This window comes from Schistosoma haematobium, chromosome 3 (assembly GCF_000699445.3).
Source record: "Schistosoma haematobium chromosome 3, whole genome shotgun sequence".
Classification (NCBI taxonomy): domain Eukaryota; kingdom Metazoa; phylum Platyhelminthes; class Trematoda; order Strigeidida; family Schistosomatidae; genus Schistosoma; species Schistosoma haematobium.
In genome coordinates, this window is record NC_067198.1 from 4974907 (window position 1) to 4991937 (window position 17031).

The 17031-nt window shown below is 35.1% G+C and overlaps 2 protein-coding genes across 5 annotated transcripts in view; both read left to right on the top strand.

The window, feature by feature from the left end:
- CNOT4_1 (CCR4-NOT transcription complex subunit 4) overlaps nucleotides 1–9535 on the top strand; it is a 31677-nt gene extending 22142 nt beyond the window's left edge. For 2 of the 4 annotated variants that reach the window (XM_051218939.1, XM_051218938.1), the window contains exons 9-11: nucleotides 2041–2103; nucleotides 5725–5772; nucleotides 9000–9535. In XM_051218939.1, the coding sequence (XP_051068757.1) occupies nucleotides 2041–2103; nucleotides 5725–5772; nucleotides 9000–9187 (299 nt within the window). In that variant the 3' untranslated portion in view covers nucleotides 9188–9535. The remainder of the gene's footprint in view (nucleotides 1–2040; nucleotides 2104–5724; nucleotides 5773–8999) is intronic. The other 2 variants (XM_051218941.1, XM_051218940.1) reach the window with 1 other exon arrangement.
- Nucleotides 9536–14139: 4604 nt separating this feature from the next.
- The window catches only part of MS3_00010566 (uncharacterized protein), a 51715-nt gene continuing 48823 nt past the window's right edge, over nucleotides 14140–17031 (top strand). The window contains exons 1-3 of the mRNA XM_051218942.1: nucleotides 14140–14173; nucleotides 15951–16250; nucleotides 16291–16401. Coding sequence (XP_051068761.1) covers nucleotides 15959–16250; nucleotides 16291–16401 — 403 coding nt within the window. The 5' untranslated portion in view covers nucleotides 14140–14173; nucleotides 15951–15958. The remainder of the gene's footprint in view (nucleotides 14174–15950; nucleotides 16251–16290; nucleotides 16402–17031) is intronic.

Sequence of the window (17031 nt, forward strand, 5' to 3'; positions counted from 1 at the left end):
CAATCATTTTAATTCATGCTTTGATCTATGATAAGTATTTCAGCTAGCGTTTTAAAGAATTCTATAAGCTATTAGTTGTGATACTTTTATTATTCTATATCTTTCTCTCAAAAGCTAATTTCATAGTTCATCTTTCCTAATTTGATCTTCACATTAGTAATTATCTTTAATTTCTTTCGTTTATCAATCATTGTATATATTGATTAAGTTTTCCTGGTGAAACTATAATTTATAGACGAACCAATCAGGTATAAGATAATAGGTCTCCGATTTTGGCTCGAAATTCACTCATTCATTTGGCTAAATAGAATTTCCGCATTGTAGCTGATGTCAGTTGATGATGAAAACCGTAAATCTAATTTCTAACTTTAACCATCAAATGTAAATCATAATTTTAATTCCTTACACAGGTTTATAACCCTTTTTTGGTCCTGTTTTTAACGTGTACACTCTGAAGGTCAGTCTAGCGACACTCAAATGTCGTCCATAATTATTATTCCCACCGTTTTTTGTCTTTATCTTAAAAATTTATTGGTTATCATAATAATGTCTGTATGAATGCTTTTTTAAGATCTAACCCTATAACCTCATTTTTAATCTAATCTCTTATTTTGACTAAATCATTGTAATTTATTACAGTTATTATAAAATAAGACGAATGAGAGTTAGAATGTACAAAAAGTCAAAATTAGATACGTGTAAAATTTATTAGTTGAATTCGTGAGTCATTGTAATCTAGATCACCATTGAAAATTTTGAAACAATGAATGGCCATTTCATCCTAGTATTGAACTTCTCATTAGTTCGCATCTACGATCCCACTAAAGAGTCCTATACTAAGACGAAACGGCCAATCAATATTTATAGGTTTTCAATGGTGGTCTAGCTTATATCGACTTATGAATTTAACTATTTAATCACTACAATCTCTCACTGATTTTCATAATTTACAGGTTGTATTCGGTTGTTTATCAAATAACTTCTGTTTTCATATTTATTTACTGATTAGTGTATATTGGCCAAGGAAATTGATAATTATATAATTTCATAATTTCTTTTATTGTTAAATGTCTTTTCCCCATAATTCGAGTACGCGATTATGAATATTCACTACTCTTATAGCTCTAATAATCATTTAATTTGTTTTGTGTAAATGTGACTTCGTCTTTGATTAGTTTATTTTCTAGAATTATCCATTGGTTAGACGAATTCGGTATATATGAACGTTCCATTTTAATGGAGTTGATAAATACTGCTTCTGAGCTAGTAGTAGTCCACTTAGGTCTCAGAATCTGTACAATAATGAATAGAGCCTAAATCTACTTTTCTCGTCTAGGTTCTGTGGAAAGGCGTCTCCCTAACGCTTAATCCATGTCTTTTTTTTGGTTGGATTCATTGAAATATTGAATCTTTATGATAACATTGTGATTTACTCTTGATATGAAAGAATAATGTCATAGACTGTATACCAAATGTGACACATTATTGATGTCTTTTATGGTATCAAATATTTACCGGATCATAAATAATAAAACAGAAAGAAAAGCAGGTCGACATACTTTTGTTTACTGTTAGTTTTCGTCTGTTGTAATATTTAGGATACTGATGGCGATGATTTACAATTCAAATGGATACCTTTGATGGTGTTGCATCCTTTAAACCGAAATGGTTTGATTGCACAGCGTTTATCATTATACTGTTGTCCAGAATGATAATTAAAGCTTCTCAATCAGTCTGTTAGCTCAAAGAACTTAATATTACCAAAAGTTCGGCTACCAATAGTACAATTTTGTTTTACCTATTTTATATTGTTATCAATGAAGAAAGTATCCAAACTTAATGAATTATATGGAATCTTGAAGTATTAACATATCAATCAAGCCTGCTTATATATATCCTATGCTGTGAATGTATTTTGTTTCTAACTAGAGAAGGCACTTCTTTTATCTTGTTCATACTATAACACTGAATTTGTATTATGTCGATTGTCTCATTACGTAACTTTAATTATATACATAATCTTTTGTTTTCCTTTTCAAGCTTCCTCATTTACATGGCAACTCGACGATCCCGCCATTTTATCCAGTCGGTTATCATCTTCAAGTAAATTAATACATGCATTGTTGTGTTATAGTTTCAATTGATTATTGAAATGACTGTTTTGTAGTTTAAATCACAGATCAACTATAGCTAAATAACCATTTAAAACCAAGAAGCACTCAATAGATGTTTCGTCTAAGCATGGCTTAAAAACTCATTCCATCTGGCTCTGAACGTAACGAAGAGCGGAGTCAGCTTAAGCGCAAGCTGACAAGAAGCCTACGCAATGATCGTGAATAGTAGTGGGTAGCGAAAGCAAGAGATATGGAAAAGGCAGCGGCACTAGGTCACAGCAGACAACTGTTCAGACTTATTAAGGAAACCGGTATTAGGAACCCGACTGTTAGCGAAACTATCTCGGAAAAAGCTGGACATATTATACACTCTCAATCCAGGAGATTGGATCGACGGGCAGAACACTTCAGGGATCAGTTCAACTGGCCTTCAGCCACACTTTGGTTTCCCACGATCTCCAGTCAACCTGAATAGCAAGTTGATGTAAGTCCTCCAACTCTTTACGGAGTTGAAAAAGCTATAGGAAACATGAAGCGTGGGAGAGCAGTGGGCCCTGACAGGTTTACCCCTGGGATTTTTAAGGATGGCGGTCCAGTATTAGCAATGAGATTAACCGAGGTCTTAGGTAGAATTTGGGAACTGGACGTAATCCCATCTGACTGGTCTCAATCACTGATTGTGGCAGTCTATAAGAAAGGACGAAAGTCCTCTTGTAACAATCACAGAGGAATCAGTTTGACTAATATAGCGTCTAAAACATTAGCTTCAATAATACTTCGACGCCTAACTGAAGCTCGTGAAGAGCAGACTAGAGAAAATCAGGCTGGTTTTCGACCTGGATGTGGTTGTATAGATCAGATATTCACACTACGTCAGGTTCTAGAACAGAGAGACACATTCAGACGCTCCACAATTGTAGTATTTCTCGACCTTAAGGCGGCATTTGACTCTGTTGATTGTGAGGTTCTATGGCAGTGTTTGTCACTGAAAGGAGTACCAAAGAAGTAAATTAACCTTATAAAGGCTCTCTACGGGAACACAACTGGTAGAGTGAGAGCTTTTGGCGAACTGACATCAGAATTGATTACCTCAAGTGGTGTTCGTCAGGGCTGTCCACTCTCCCCATTCTTGTTTAACTTTGTCGTTGACGTGCTTTTAGAGATAACACTTTCCTCGTCTAAATTTCCAGGGGTTGAACTTTTACCAGGAGATTCACTTGTTGTCTTAGAATATGCTGATGACATAGTTCTATTTGGTGAAGACTGAAAAAATACAGTCTCCTGACCACTCTAAGTAACAGTGCAGGCATGTTCGTGATGCGATTCTCCCCCTCGAAATAGAAAATGCTGCTTCAGGATTGGGTTGCATCGACACCCGAACTAATGATAGGGAGTGAAGTAATTGAGCGTGTCGATCGCTTCACTTATCTTGGAAGTCTCATCAGCCCTTGTGGTCTGGTGTGTGACGAAATCTCAGCACGGATACAGAAGGCTCAACTAGCTTTTGCCAACTTGCGTCATTTATGGCGTAGGTGAGATATCCGTCTATCAACCAAAGGACGGGTTTACTGCGCAGCAGTTCGTCCCGTCCTACTTTATGGCAGTAAAACATGGCCGGTAAGAGTAGAGGATATTCGTAGGTTATTAGTCTTCGATCATAGGTGTCTTCGAAACATTGCTCGTATATCCTGGGACCATCGAGTAAGTAGTGCTGTTGTTAGGAAACGGGTACTAGATAAGGATGGAAAATCGATTGATGAAGTAGTGAAGCTTCATCAGTTTAGATGGCTGGGACATGTGTTACGTATGCCCAACCACCGACTGCCCCGACGTGCACAAATCCATGGAGTCACTGACAAGTGGACTGAACCATGTTAGTAGGTGTAGACTATCTGGTTGGGATCTGTGAGATGACAGCAACCGATGGTTAGATACGTTGAATGACATTGGCACAAAGTCGTTTGCAATGACGCAGGTGCATCCACTCTGTGTTATCCTAAACTCTAATCTTCTGAATTCTTCATGTCCTTTATTTTCTTTCCAAATTTATTTCACTGGATTATACTCTTTGAATAACATCTTCAAACCCTAATCTTTCCGATTACTGCTTATACTCTTACTACATCTACCACCACGGGATTTGAATCGACAACTGTATCTCTGTGCTAATGTGGTATGGCAACTCGAATTGATGTACGTACGTACGAAGTTCCACATCGTTACTGACCGACTGATGGCATTCATCGGAAGTTCTCACTCCACCGACACTTGATGGTCGTGCCATGTATTGAATAGAAATGTCAAACATCGGATGCCAACTCAGTAGTCTTTAATTTGAGGTCTTGATCGAGGACGCACACTGCTGGTGAGCCACATGCTGCGATGTAACACCTGTTCAGTGCAGTGCTTCCTGGCTTTTAATAAGTATATGGCTTCAGTTAGTCCATCATGTAAACTGCAAGATCTGACGATCTTCTTAAATCCTATTGTGCTAATAAAACTATTGTTAAAATATCACTATTTTAGCCATTTTTACTATCTTTTGCTTATATGAAACATATATCACATAGATTACTTATTGATTCCTGATTATTTTGGAAGGCCTGTAGAACTTTTTCTTGGGAAAATTACTAAGTTTTCAAATATAAATATTCACCTTAATTTTTTCTGGGGGAAGGCAATTCATTAAAAAAATATTTGTTATGACCGAGAGTGGGGACAGTCTATTCTTACTCTTCAAATGTTCCTATATAACCACTACCAGGGAAGTCGTATTTATCGCCTTTTCGTGGTAGGTGCTTTTTACGAAATTTAGGGGGGCGATAAAAGCACATCCGATGCGCACTGCTCAGGAGTCCCACAATAGGTTGAAATGGCCTTCCAGGTATTTCATGGTGGTTTAGCTTCAATTGACTCATGATCCCAACTATTAAATTAATATAATATTCACAAAAACCCCTCTCTGATACTAATAATAATAATTCTTTGAACATTCTAGTTCTTTTTGGACATTTGGATTTTTGTTATTTAGTTAATTGTAAAATATATCCCTTTCTATTGTACTTACTATTGTGTCTTAAAGATTTTGTAATACGGAACATTATGAGGCAGAAGATATGAGTTTCAGTTGGATACTTTTGGTAGTATCGAGTTTTCTGAATTAAATAGTTGAATGACAGAATATTCAGTATCATTCCGGGGATAACATTATCAACACATAATCTACGTAGAATGACTATGAGAACTTTGCAATTCAGGTATATTTATCATCAATGAAGTGATTTATTTTCATTAGTCGATCTAAGCTAGATCGACATTAAAAACCTGAAAGCATTGGACGGTCGTTTCATTCTAGTACGGGACTCTACAGTAGTGCTCATCTACGATCCTGCACCAAATGCACTTGAATCCAGAACCTTTGGTTTGGCACGCGAACGCTTAACCTCTAGACTAGTGCTTCCAGATCTTCAATGATGATCAACTCATGGATTTAAATGTGAATATACTACAATCTCTACAAATCTACATACTGATTTATGTAATTAAATTAAATCAAACCCAGTTGAACTATTAATGAGATGTTATTTCTGTGCTTCATATTTTTTTTTAGATTCTACAGTGAAAAATAATCAGATCTCATCTACAGATTTACTTGAACGTAAGCTTTGCTTTTATTAAGATATCTACAAATTATATTAACTAATGTGTTGTATAGTATTAGTAAATGCTACCATTGTTTGGTTAATTAAGTGCTTACTTTATTGATGATCCTGCTGTGAATATATATATTCATATTCAGAAGGGGTATTTTGGAGATTGTAGTAATTTCAGTAGTTGAGACCATGACTCAATTGAAACTAGACTACCATGGAAAACCTGGAAGCACTGGACGGCCGTTTCATCTTATTGTGAGGCTCTTTAGTAGTACACATCCACGATACCGCATGGCCGGATTCGAACCCAGGACCTATCAGTCTCGCGTGTGAGCGCTTAACCACTAGATCACTGAGCCTGCCGGCATCCAACGATGTCTTACTTCAACTAATCCACGAAATTGAGCGATACATCCACCATTGTCATCAGTGAGTTACTATCTTACAACTGACCCGGTTGATAGGTCCTGGGTCCGAATCCCACGAGGCGGAGTCGTGGATGCGTACTGCTAAGGAGTCCCACAATAGGACAAAACGACAGTCCAGTGCTTCCAGGTTTTCCATGGTGATCTAGCTTCAATTGACTCATGATCTCAACTATTGAAATATATATATATTCTTTGTACTTTAACAACATTTGTATCCTCTGATCTAGATGATTTACTTGTGGAGATTTTATTGTCTTTTTAAGTTAGGTTCTGATGAGATTGTTTCAACGAATAATGGAAATATCATCCAGATTAGATAATTCAACAACTATTCTTAATGGTTAGATTAGTCGACAAAAGTTAGGATAATATCTCGACGACTTTTAGGAATGTATTGACATATCAGAAGAAATTAGTGTTTATTCATATACAAATTTATATTAAGAAGTAATTCAATTAAAAATAAACAATTGATTTCAATATGATCAATAAATTGTTAATTATAATAATAGAAAACAGATTAGGGTCATGTATTAAGATTAACAGTGTTAAGATTATTAGCTCGAGTTATATGGGCTTAAAGGTTTTGGAGTTAGGAGTTGAAATTAAAGTAGATTAATCATTTTTATCTACACAGATATTTTTTGAATATACCTTGAATCATACCAAGTTCACTCAGTGTGTAATTAGACACATGTGAAGCGATAATCTATCCTTCATTGTTGTTTAAATTCTACTCAAAATGTAAGAAGCTCTTTCTTACTTCTAATTAGTTCCCTGAAGATCATCTTTACAGTATAGTTCTTCATTATTATTCTAAAGAATAAGAATTAAAGATAATTTGTTAATTAGCACTAATGATTAGATATAAGTTTATCCGTCTTTTTTTTAAGCGTTCAACTAATGATAATGCGTTACTGAGTATCTTCTGTCAGTTTTATATCTGTTTAATAAATGAGTGTTACATGTAAAAGTGTAATTTTCATTAGAGATTTCATTTTAAGTACATAAAGTTATTCACTTCTATCTGTTGTGAACCCATCAATTCAGCACATACCTAACATACCAGTTAAACAATATAATTTAGTTAAAGTTAGGGATTGAAATGAAATCTCCATTAAAAGTTACATTCTTACATGCATCACTGTCAATAAATGAGCGGAATAAGACTTACACTCATCAAAAATTAAATAGACAGATGAATAACTTCTCGTCTGTCAAGTTATTTCAGTGTAATATGATGGATAATTGGTATTAACCAGTCAAATGAATTCATTTGATTGATTTTTAGTTGTAATAATCTAGTATTTTCTATGCTCGTTACGCTTACTAATTTAGTAATGTAATATTTAATTGTAGTTCACTGTAACTACGAAATTAAATCCTTAAGATAGAATCTTTGTATTTAGTGACATTATGCTACTAGGGAAATTAATATGCTGTAACTTGCTATATGCAGTCAGTTATCTGGGGATACAAATAGCGTTTACTCATACTATATCGTCATTAACTTTCTTCCTGTATGACAGAAGTATTTTTTATAATGCATAATGCGCACTGCTGAGGAGTCCCACAATAAGACGAAACGGCCGTCTAGTTCTTCGAGGTTTTCCATGGTGATCTAGACTCATTATCTCAACTAAGGACCAATATGTGTATCAATGAGTTAACCTTTGACCTTGATAGCGATAGTAACACATGTAAACTTTAAGGCAAGGAGCTAGTAATTTGTCTGATCGAAAACCCCAATTGATAGTTTAATGAACACCTGAAAACATAAATATAAGATGAAGGTAGTTGATCGCTTTTTTTACTTGAAATACTTTCAGATGTACAATCAGTCAAGTCTTAAACTTTCTTAAAACAGTCATCATATCTTAAAAATCAAAATGTTTTGCTTATTGTCAACAAGAAAAGTGACTAGGTGTGGCTATAATTTATGGATAACTTTTGAGCCATGCCAAAATGATTTTGAAAATATTCATCTAGAATCAAAAGGGGGTTGTGGATTAGTGTAAACATTTAAATTTACGGATTTCACTATGAATTGACAACAAGTCTAATGCCGAAATGCTACTATATCGTATAGTTAAATAAGTCTCACGCCAAAATTCTACACTAGTTCTCTCAAATCTCATTGGTTCGTCTCATGAGTATGTAAGGAAGTCGACTATTTCAAATAATCTGATTTCTGGTTAGCGTTTTTTAGCGAGTTATTTTTCTACGGGATGGTGTCACTGACTACATGCCCAACCCTCCTCCTTTATTCAGGCTTAGGACCGGCAGTAGCCTTAAAGCGGCTCCAGGCGGAATTCAAGTAATGTGATACTTGTCACTAAAACATATGATATTTTGAATATGTACCGTAACTAGAATTTCAGTTGACATTGTAATTAAAATAAATAAGAGACATGTTTGCAGACGAATATGTTCATATTTCAATTAAAGATACAATAAAAGTGTGTTATTATTGAAAAATATCGTTAATGTGTATTTAATTGGGCATCACAATTGTCAGCTTATCAGTTAATTATGATGCGTGCCACTTATGATTGCTACTGGCTTCAGCGACTGGTTTCACTAATTTGAATTACATTTTTATTTCGTTCAAGATTAGTTGGTTATCGACCTTTATGTTATGATGCATCTTACTAATTTATAGGTCTATCAATAAACTTTTAACATTATAAAGATGTGATTAAAAATGTGAAATATTTTAAAATTGGGTGTACTTTTGACTATTTTCTCTATCTCCTTCCTTTTCTGAATAATTCTTCCGGTTTACTGAAAAATAAACTTAATAGAAATTTGGCGAACCACTCCACATTTCCAATCATTTTTTGACCCATCTTTAGCTTCCACCGCTGCCGCCGCCTCCTCTTCCTCATATATTTCACAATCAGGAGTGAAAAATCAATCAAGACAACAACCACTACCACCGACGGGAGATACAATAATTCATCCTTCGTCTCACTCTCAACTAAAAGAATGATAAAATAATTAGCCACAACAGTCAACAACAACAAATAGTCATTGCCCATCCAGCATACTGACTTCCATTGTTTGTTGTTGTTGTTTTCTCTCGCATACATTGGTCAGTTTGGTTGAGAGTCAATCGTTAAAGATTTTTTACTCTATCACTCTTCTACACATCCTTCAAATTTGTGCAATTAGTTCTGTAACCATCTCAGATATGTTTTTTTTTAATGTGAGAAGTCAATAAAAGATGAATATGAAGAATGATACTATAGTGTGATGTTCTTATCCCCACAAAATCATATTTCATCACCTTAACCTATTTGAAACAAAATATACATATGAAAATTATTACTTTATTCCTAACACTGTTGTTTTAACTGTTTTATAGAAACGATTAGATCGAATAAGTCATGAGAGGTTTGTGTGAAGTGTAACTAGTTTTGAATTGTTTTTGTCACAAATTTATATCAATCACTTGAGAAACTGGGAAACTCTATGGGCAACGTCTTCGTCGTAGTTTGAGAAGAATGAGTTGTCCGTACACTATTCTGGGGGTTGAATTTGCCATCCCAAGCAAAGCATCGATTCGCTGAAGGTATCAGGTAGTAGTAGCTACTAAGTACCCTAAGTCTCAACCATACTGCGTCTCGCTACCTAACTTCGAACAGTTTAGACGATATCGAGTCACTGAGGTCAATTGGTAAATTAAATCTTGCATGATAAGATTCAACCAGTAATAAACAGCAGACAAACGTGGTATTTGGAGGACTTTAGAGAACATAAGCTGCTACTTCTTGCTCCCTTGGTTTGCTCGAAAACAGTTCGGAAGTTTCTTAGACTCGACAGGACTAGGTGACCAGTTATTTCGAAAAAGTATTTCAAAGGTAAAGGGTAGGATTAGTGAGTATTTTCTATTTGTATGCAGAATTGGCGTGGTGTATAACTTTGAGACTAGTTATGTTGAGTATGAGGTAGGTTGAATGAAATGAAAGTCAGATACCTCACAGAAGTCTAGATAGTTAGGCTGCAGTAAGACTCACTTGTTCTGAATCATTGGTGAATGTTTAAGTCAACTTGAGACGACGGGGTTATTTACTGCTGTAGTCATGGCGACGTGCCGAAGCATACGGCCGTCTACTTTTCAAATTTACGCTGAAGCCTTCTGTGCAGTCTCAAGTGTAGATTGGTGTGTTCGGTAGACATTATTTAGTAGATCTCGCTTCGTCTTAATAGGCGGTCAAATGTGCAATTCTACATAATGAGACAGGTCATTCGTTTTGGAGTTTAATACAGCTAATATCGATGATATGTAGTTTCTCAGGCCAGTCTATTAAGGGCCGAGGCATTTTATTGGTTCATCCCTATTAAGTTTAGTTTGCTGTATGATGCTTCCTAAGTAAATCAACAGAAGATGCGGACATTACTTCCTCCTGTAATGGGCTCCCAGTGGGTAGATTTGTTCTTTTTCATTTACGCTCAACTGTCATGTCTGTTGAGTTATCCTAACCTATTTAAAGGCGAAAGAGAGGATACGTGAAGTCAATCCTCCGTATCCCATACTGCATAGTTTAATCAACTAAAAGGACCTACATTGTCAAATCCTACTAAGCACGGTAAATCACAGAACTGGTATGCTGTCCGTACATTTTACAGGTCTGATTAGACCTTAAGAGCTTGGGTTCTGTACAAAATGACATGACATGGACCTAAGTGGGGCTCTGCATATGTATGTATATAAACGTCTGTGTTGGTAAATATTTAATGTTATTGGCATCTTATGCATGTTGGGACTTGTAATTCCGAAATGTTGCAGACGATTAGCTGTCTGAATAAGCATAATCACAATTAAGTCTAGCTTAAGAAGGCTTTCAGGTTGTGCTGGAATGCCCATCGGTGTTTTTCACTACCTCTCATTGGATGTCAACTTTTAAATTACGATGCAAGACAGACTTGGATTTCTGCAGCTCACTAGTTGTTATACCCTAGTGAAGATTAAATTACGGGTTACTTTTGGGATCTAATAATGGACTGATATCATATACATTCTTATTGTATAACTACTCAGTAACTAGATTATATATACCTACGTTCCCTTTATTATAAGCTTCATTTCGACCTATAGATTGTTATTATGCGATTTTGTACTCTCATATTGCACTCAGTTTACTAATTACCGTCACCCATGTTCACAGCCACTTTTTGGCTTGGTCTTGTGTAAATGTAATCTTCTATTTTATAGTGTGATATGGTCTGTTTGGACGGTAAATAATCCAAATATGTTTGAAATTAATGATTCACATAGTGGATGCTGTTATTGGCGTTCTGGACTCAAGTGGACGGAATAGGCGAACAAAGGATCAATAAGGACGCTAAACTGCTCATACCGGTCGATCGTCATTGAGTTAATACAGTACTAAGTTTGAATAACTCGTATTTCAGTTGGCGGGTAAATCACGTGATAAAGTCGCAACGATATCGATCGTATTTTATAACTTGTGTTAAAATTCATCGTCCCAGTATAAAGGTAGTTCACTGATTGATTGGATTCATGAAAATAGTAATACAGTAATGCAGTAATTTATCACAAGTGTCAGGAATGGAGCCCATTCTAACTTGTTGGTTTTCCTATCTAAGTGGTGTAGCAACTAACAGGACATTCTATTTGTTGCCCATTGTCGGAAGCCAATTTAGTAGTATTGCTTATGAGGCTACTGTCATCCTCACTCAAGTTCTATGATTGAACTGAGTAATTTGTCAAAGATTATACCTCGTCGTGATCTTCCTTTATCGTCTGTAACACATTTCGTAACCAAACTAGTGGTTTACATGTGACAACGGTTTCAACAGCAGCTAGGTTAATGTTTCCTGTTGTTAACTTCCTCATTTCCTTATGGCTATCCGGCTAGCGCCAATAAAAGTACTAGTTATAGACATATTCAGTTATTTATGGCCCACTGATGTAACTCACATTTAGCCAAAAGATGATGCTAACAATCCAAATATACCAGCTACCCTCATATGTAATTACTGACTTGATTTGAGATGGAATTAGATACAAAAAACGAGAATGAGTTTTATAAACTCGTTGCGCTTGACCGATAATAAGAAATTGGAGGCGAAGAATATAAACAACCCAACTCGGTTTGATAAGGCGTGGCTCAATCTTTATAGTCAGGCAAATATAAGCTAAAGACGTGTGAGGAATAAGGTGAGCGCTACATCTTACTCAAAAAGAACGAATAATTACGACTGTCTGCTCGCTAGAACAACCCATGTGTTGTGTTATGTTTTAAATTTTGACCCTCTGTGTCCTGACACCAGAAGCCGTTAGTCGTTACGGTTTATTAACTATGATGCAGATGGTCTAGACTGTGTTCGAACGGCAGGAAATACAAAAGTTACAGATGTACTTTTTAGTCAGCAATCAATAAACAAACGTTGGCTAAAGACTGCCAGCTGACTTGAATGTGCCACTAAAAGACTATTAAAAAGAGGAAGAAATCATGAACATTCATGAAATACCGTCAGAGAGATTAACTGATTTAAACAATCCTGTTTTATATGCATATAAAATGAAAGCTGTCCATATATGATTTTCGGACTAACTAGGTTTTATTACATTAACGCACGTTACGAATGAGGAGTATTCTCGGTAGGATTAAATTTGTCCTACGGATATTTTGATGGAGCTGTAAACGCGATACTGGAGAGTAAGTGTCTGTGTGAAAGCTGTAGTCTGAACAAAGACAACTTGGCTTTAAACTTTGTTTGTCTCTAAACATCAAAATATTTTGATTTATACAATAATTAAAGAAATAATAGTCATTTGGTAGAACTCACGAACATACCGACCAGTATTGTGTGTTTTATCGGAATGAATAAAGGTTATGAGTCACACTAATACAATAGGATAATGATGTTCTACATTCGGCAAGTCGCATGTAATAAGGTTAGTCTACTGACACATTTGACCAGATTGACTTGGACGGTGCTTAAGCAAAACTAACATTCGCCTGACCTAATGTACATTTCTAAAATATCTGTTTCGTCTTTAATCAACACTAGTACCATTTTTGACCCAAGAGATCATAACCAAACACGTAGGACATGTAACATGAATGCTGAGAATTAGTCGAGCAATATCAACTTTTTCCTGATGTGTCTGCAAAAAAGTTCTGGCAAATGAAGAAGTCAGTCTCGACTACATGTTATCAGATAATCCATTTTCATCTAAACACTAATCGACATTTTAAGATAAAGATTAATTTTTCGACTTTTAAGGCAACATAATGTTTTGGTGCGGTCCTTTGTGATTATGAACAAGAATCTTTTCTCCTTCTAATTTGTACAAAAGACATCCACCACCAAATGTCATCTGATTAATTGCTTTTCGCTGATGACGTGAAACTTTGTGGGAGACGTTTTACGACCGAAAATTTAAATTTAAATTTCAAGATCATCAGAATTGACTTCAAAGTTGGGTGAAAAACATCGGACTTACCTTCAACACTTCAAGCAGTCCATCTGAGTCATAATTTAGGTTACGCGTGCAAATTAAGTAATTACTCTCTAGAATTGTACCAAGTTAAACTGGATCAAGAATTCTTGATATCCAACAATCAGGTCTGTACCAACTAAAGCATAGGTATCTGAGAGGTGAGCTTTCAATAACTAAGAACACCCTGAGCACTTTTTGGCAGTTTATTAAACAGCTACTAAGCTGAGTGTCACATGAAGTGGTATAGATGACTTCCTAGTTGAATTCCAGGATGAATCTCAGGACAATATTTGTTAATAATATACTAATATTTCTTTCTTTGTTGTTAAATATACATATTTTCTATGTATGAAGATATCGGCGATACACTGCTTGATACGGAGACTGTTTGAGTAAAATTGTTTTCCATTTCGTGCAGAATTATATGAACCTATGAACTCTGCGTTTGGTTACTTCAATAAATATTCTTTAAATCTCGCGGTATTTCAAGTGGTGTTTTTGGTGAGTTCGTTGATTTGAGATGTGCTCTATATGCCCATGAAGTCTATTAGAACTGTCATTTGGTGTACACTGATCATTAAATTTATTATTAGCTTGATAATTTCTAAAATATTATCCGCGTTTTATTTGTATTTGGCACCATGTTTTCGAACTTTTTCTTTGAAGTTATTTCATTCGATTTTTTGATATATAGGCTAATAAATATCTTCCGTCAATCAGTTTGTTCAAACTATATCTAGCACAACCGAATATGTATCTTTGCTTTTGTTAGTTCGTGATTTTTTCATTGACACACTTATCATAATTCTTGATCGCCACATTTGTGATACTCGACTTTGCGACGTTAGGAGATTACGTTGTTTTCATTACCTTTATGTTTAACTTACATTAGACTGATATGTGCTGTTATTTGATTTGCCACGACAAAGTCGTTGAAGTCTTCTCGCTTTTAAGAATTTTGCCCTCTCTGTTTTTTGCTCAAAATATCTTATTAATTTGTTATGTTGAGAACCGTGAGACTTTAATAAAAATATGCTAGAGTTCCATTCATCGGCTATAGGGGAAATGACACTCAGTTCGTGAAAAGTTGTAAATGGCATCTCACATTACACATCGTTGATCTTTAATACCGAATCATGGACTTAAGTCCGAAGTTTACATTCTTATAACTTACATCTTGGGCATATTAACTATTCTTATTTGTTCCTAATCTTTCAGTGTTCCTATTTTTGGTTCGCTGGTTAGGTCTGAACTCGTACTACTAGATTTCCATTTAAAAGTAAGATGCGTATTTGGTGCTCACAGTTTAATTTCAAGTTATTGCAGACGTTATATAAGACCAATTAAATAATTTAGCAAATTATTTTGGCTTAAGTCTTTTAAGAGTTTTACTTATAAGACACTAGAAAAATTTGGTGAAAAAACGCCAAATGTTTTTCAAATTGATCATATTTTCGTTTTATTATATACCGTGATTAAGTGCAAATGTCTTACAATGCGTTAAGTGATCGTAATGTTCACATATATGCTTTTTATTTGAAGTAGGTGGGTATTAAAATTGTTGCAGCCAAATGTTCGTCCGTAAATATTTTTTCGCGCGTTTGTAGTTCGGAATTTAGTTATGGATTTGTTTTTTGTTGTGCAGTTTCCATAGTTAGTTCATTCATATATTTCGCGTCTGAGATGTTTCAATTAATAATACATCTAAAACCCTGGACTATTGGGTTGGAATTCGTAGCTTCTTTTCATTAAAGGGTAGATTCAAATTATGTAGGCATAAAGGGTGATCATTTTGTTTAGATCTTCATGACTTGGTGAAATTCTTGAGTGCTTCACAGAAGACCAACCGTCAGTTACTAGTTTAACAGTGTAACTGACGTGTCTTACTATAGGGATATGCGATCGGTTTTGGGACAAGAGCTTGTACTCTCCAAATTGAAGTGGGTTAAAAGCTGAGCACTCTAAACACTAATTAACAAACCCACTAAAACTGTAGGGCACACAGAATTTCAGTAAGCTGCATCGCATAAGTGGCTTCCATCATTTATATGCATTGATGTACTCTCAAAAGGACTTGGAAATCGCTACATTGGAATCGCTGTAGGTAAATATTTGGAGATTGTAATAAGTAGTTTCAGATGAAGGCTATGCGAAAGTGTTGGCATAGTCCTACTTTTTTCGGCATACTTCCTTTCTTGATAGACCAATAAATAGTTTTCTTACATATAACCATTGTTTTTTTGAGTTTTCGTAATCTCATTCACTCATTATCTTTAAGCTTTTTAGATGTCAATTAGTGATGAAGATGCTGATAATCCTCTACTGGAAAGAAAATATTCCATAACTCGTGAAATTTATACTATGGACAAATTTCTACAACACTATCCTAAATCGTCAGAAGTACAAAAATCATTTTCGCCATATAAGATTTTGAAAAAATGCACTTGTTCGAAACTCGCCAGCCTCCTATCCTTTGTTTTCCCATTTTATTCTGTTTTGGCTCCTTTTTACAACCTACAATCATTTTTATCAGATCTGGTTGCTGGCTTAACACTTTCAATAGTCCATATACCCCAAGGTTTGGTATTTTGGTTTGAGTCTAACTTTTTAAATCACAGGAATGGCATATGGTGTTTTGGCCGGAGTAAAACCAATCAATGGATTGTACACCTCATTTTTTCCTGCTCTGATTTACTTCTTTTTTGGTACTTCACGCCATGTCTCTATAGGTAGGCTTTTTTAGCATTTTAATAAAGTCATTTACCAAGCATAGGTTGATGTTAGGTAGTTGGAGGTATTTTTCAGGAAACTGTTATTCGACATTGTTTGAGAAGGCTTACTTGTAGTCTAGATGAGATTAATGCTTCCTTCGGAATTTAATTTCACGCTACCTAGATTCATATTCTGTGATGTCATCATTGAATTATTGGGACTATAAATGACCTTTTAGATAGATAAATCAGTATAAACATTTTTATATACTCAGCTCTGAGCCATGCTTCATATGTAGTGACGCAAACACGTAACTTATCAGTTAACGGCTGGATTCTTGATAATTCAATACTTTTTAATCATTATCCTTAGTAGTTATTGAAAGTAATATTTTTTGATTGTTTCGCTCTATACATTGACAGACAACAACTCATTGTCGCCAACACTCTAACCGTTTAAACTAAAAGCTTTGTATATGTTCACATCTAAAGTGTAAAACAAGTAAGTAGAATGAGGAGGTATAACACTTCAATAATACACCATAGGATTTTACAGTAATGATTGATTAAATAACATACAAGCAATATTATTAAAGCTGTGAAAATAAGCTTTTTAAATGGAATTCATCATAAGTTCATGAGACTGAG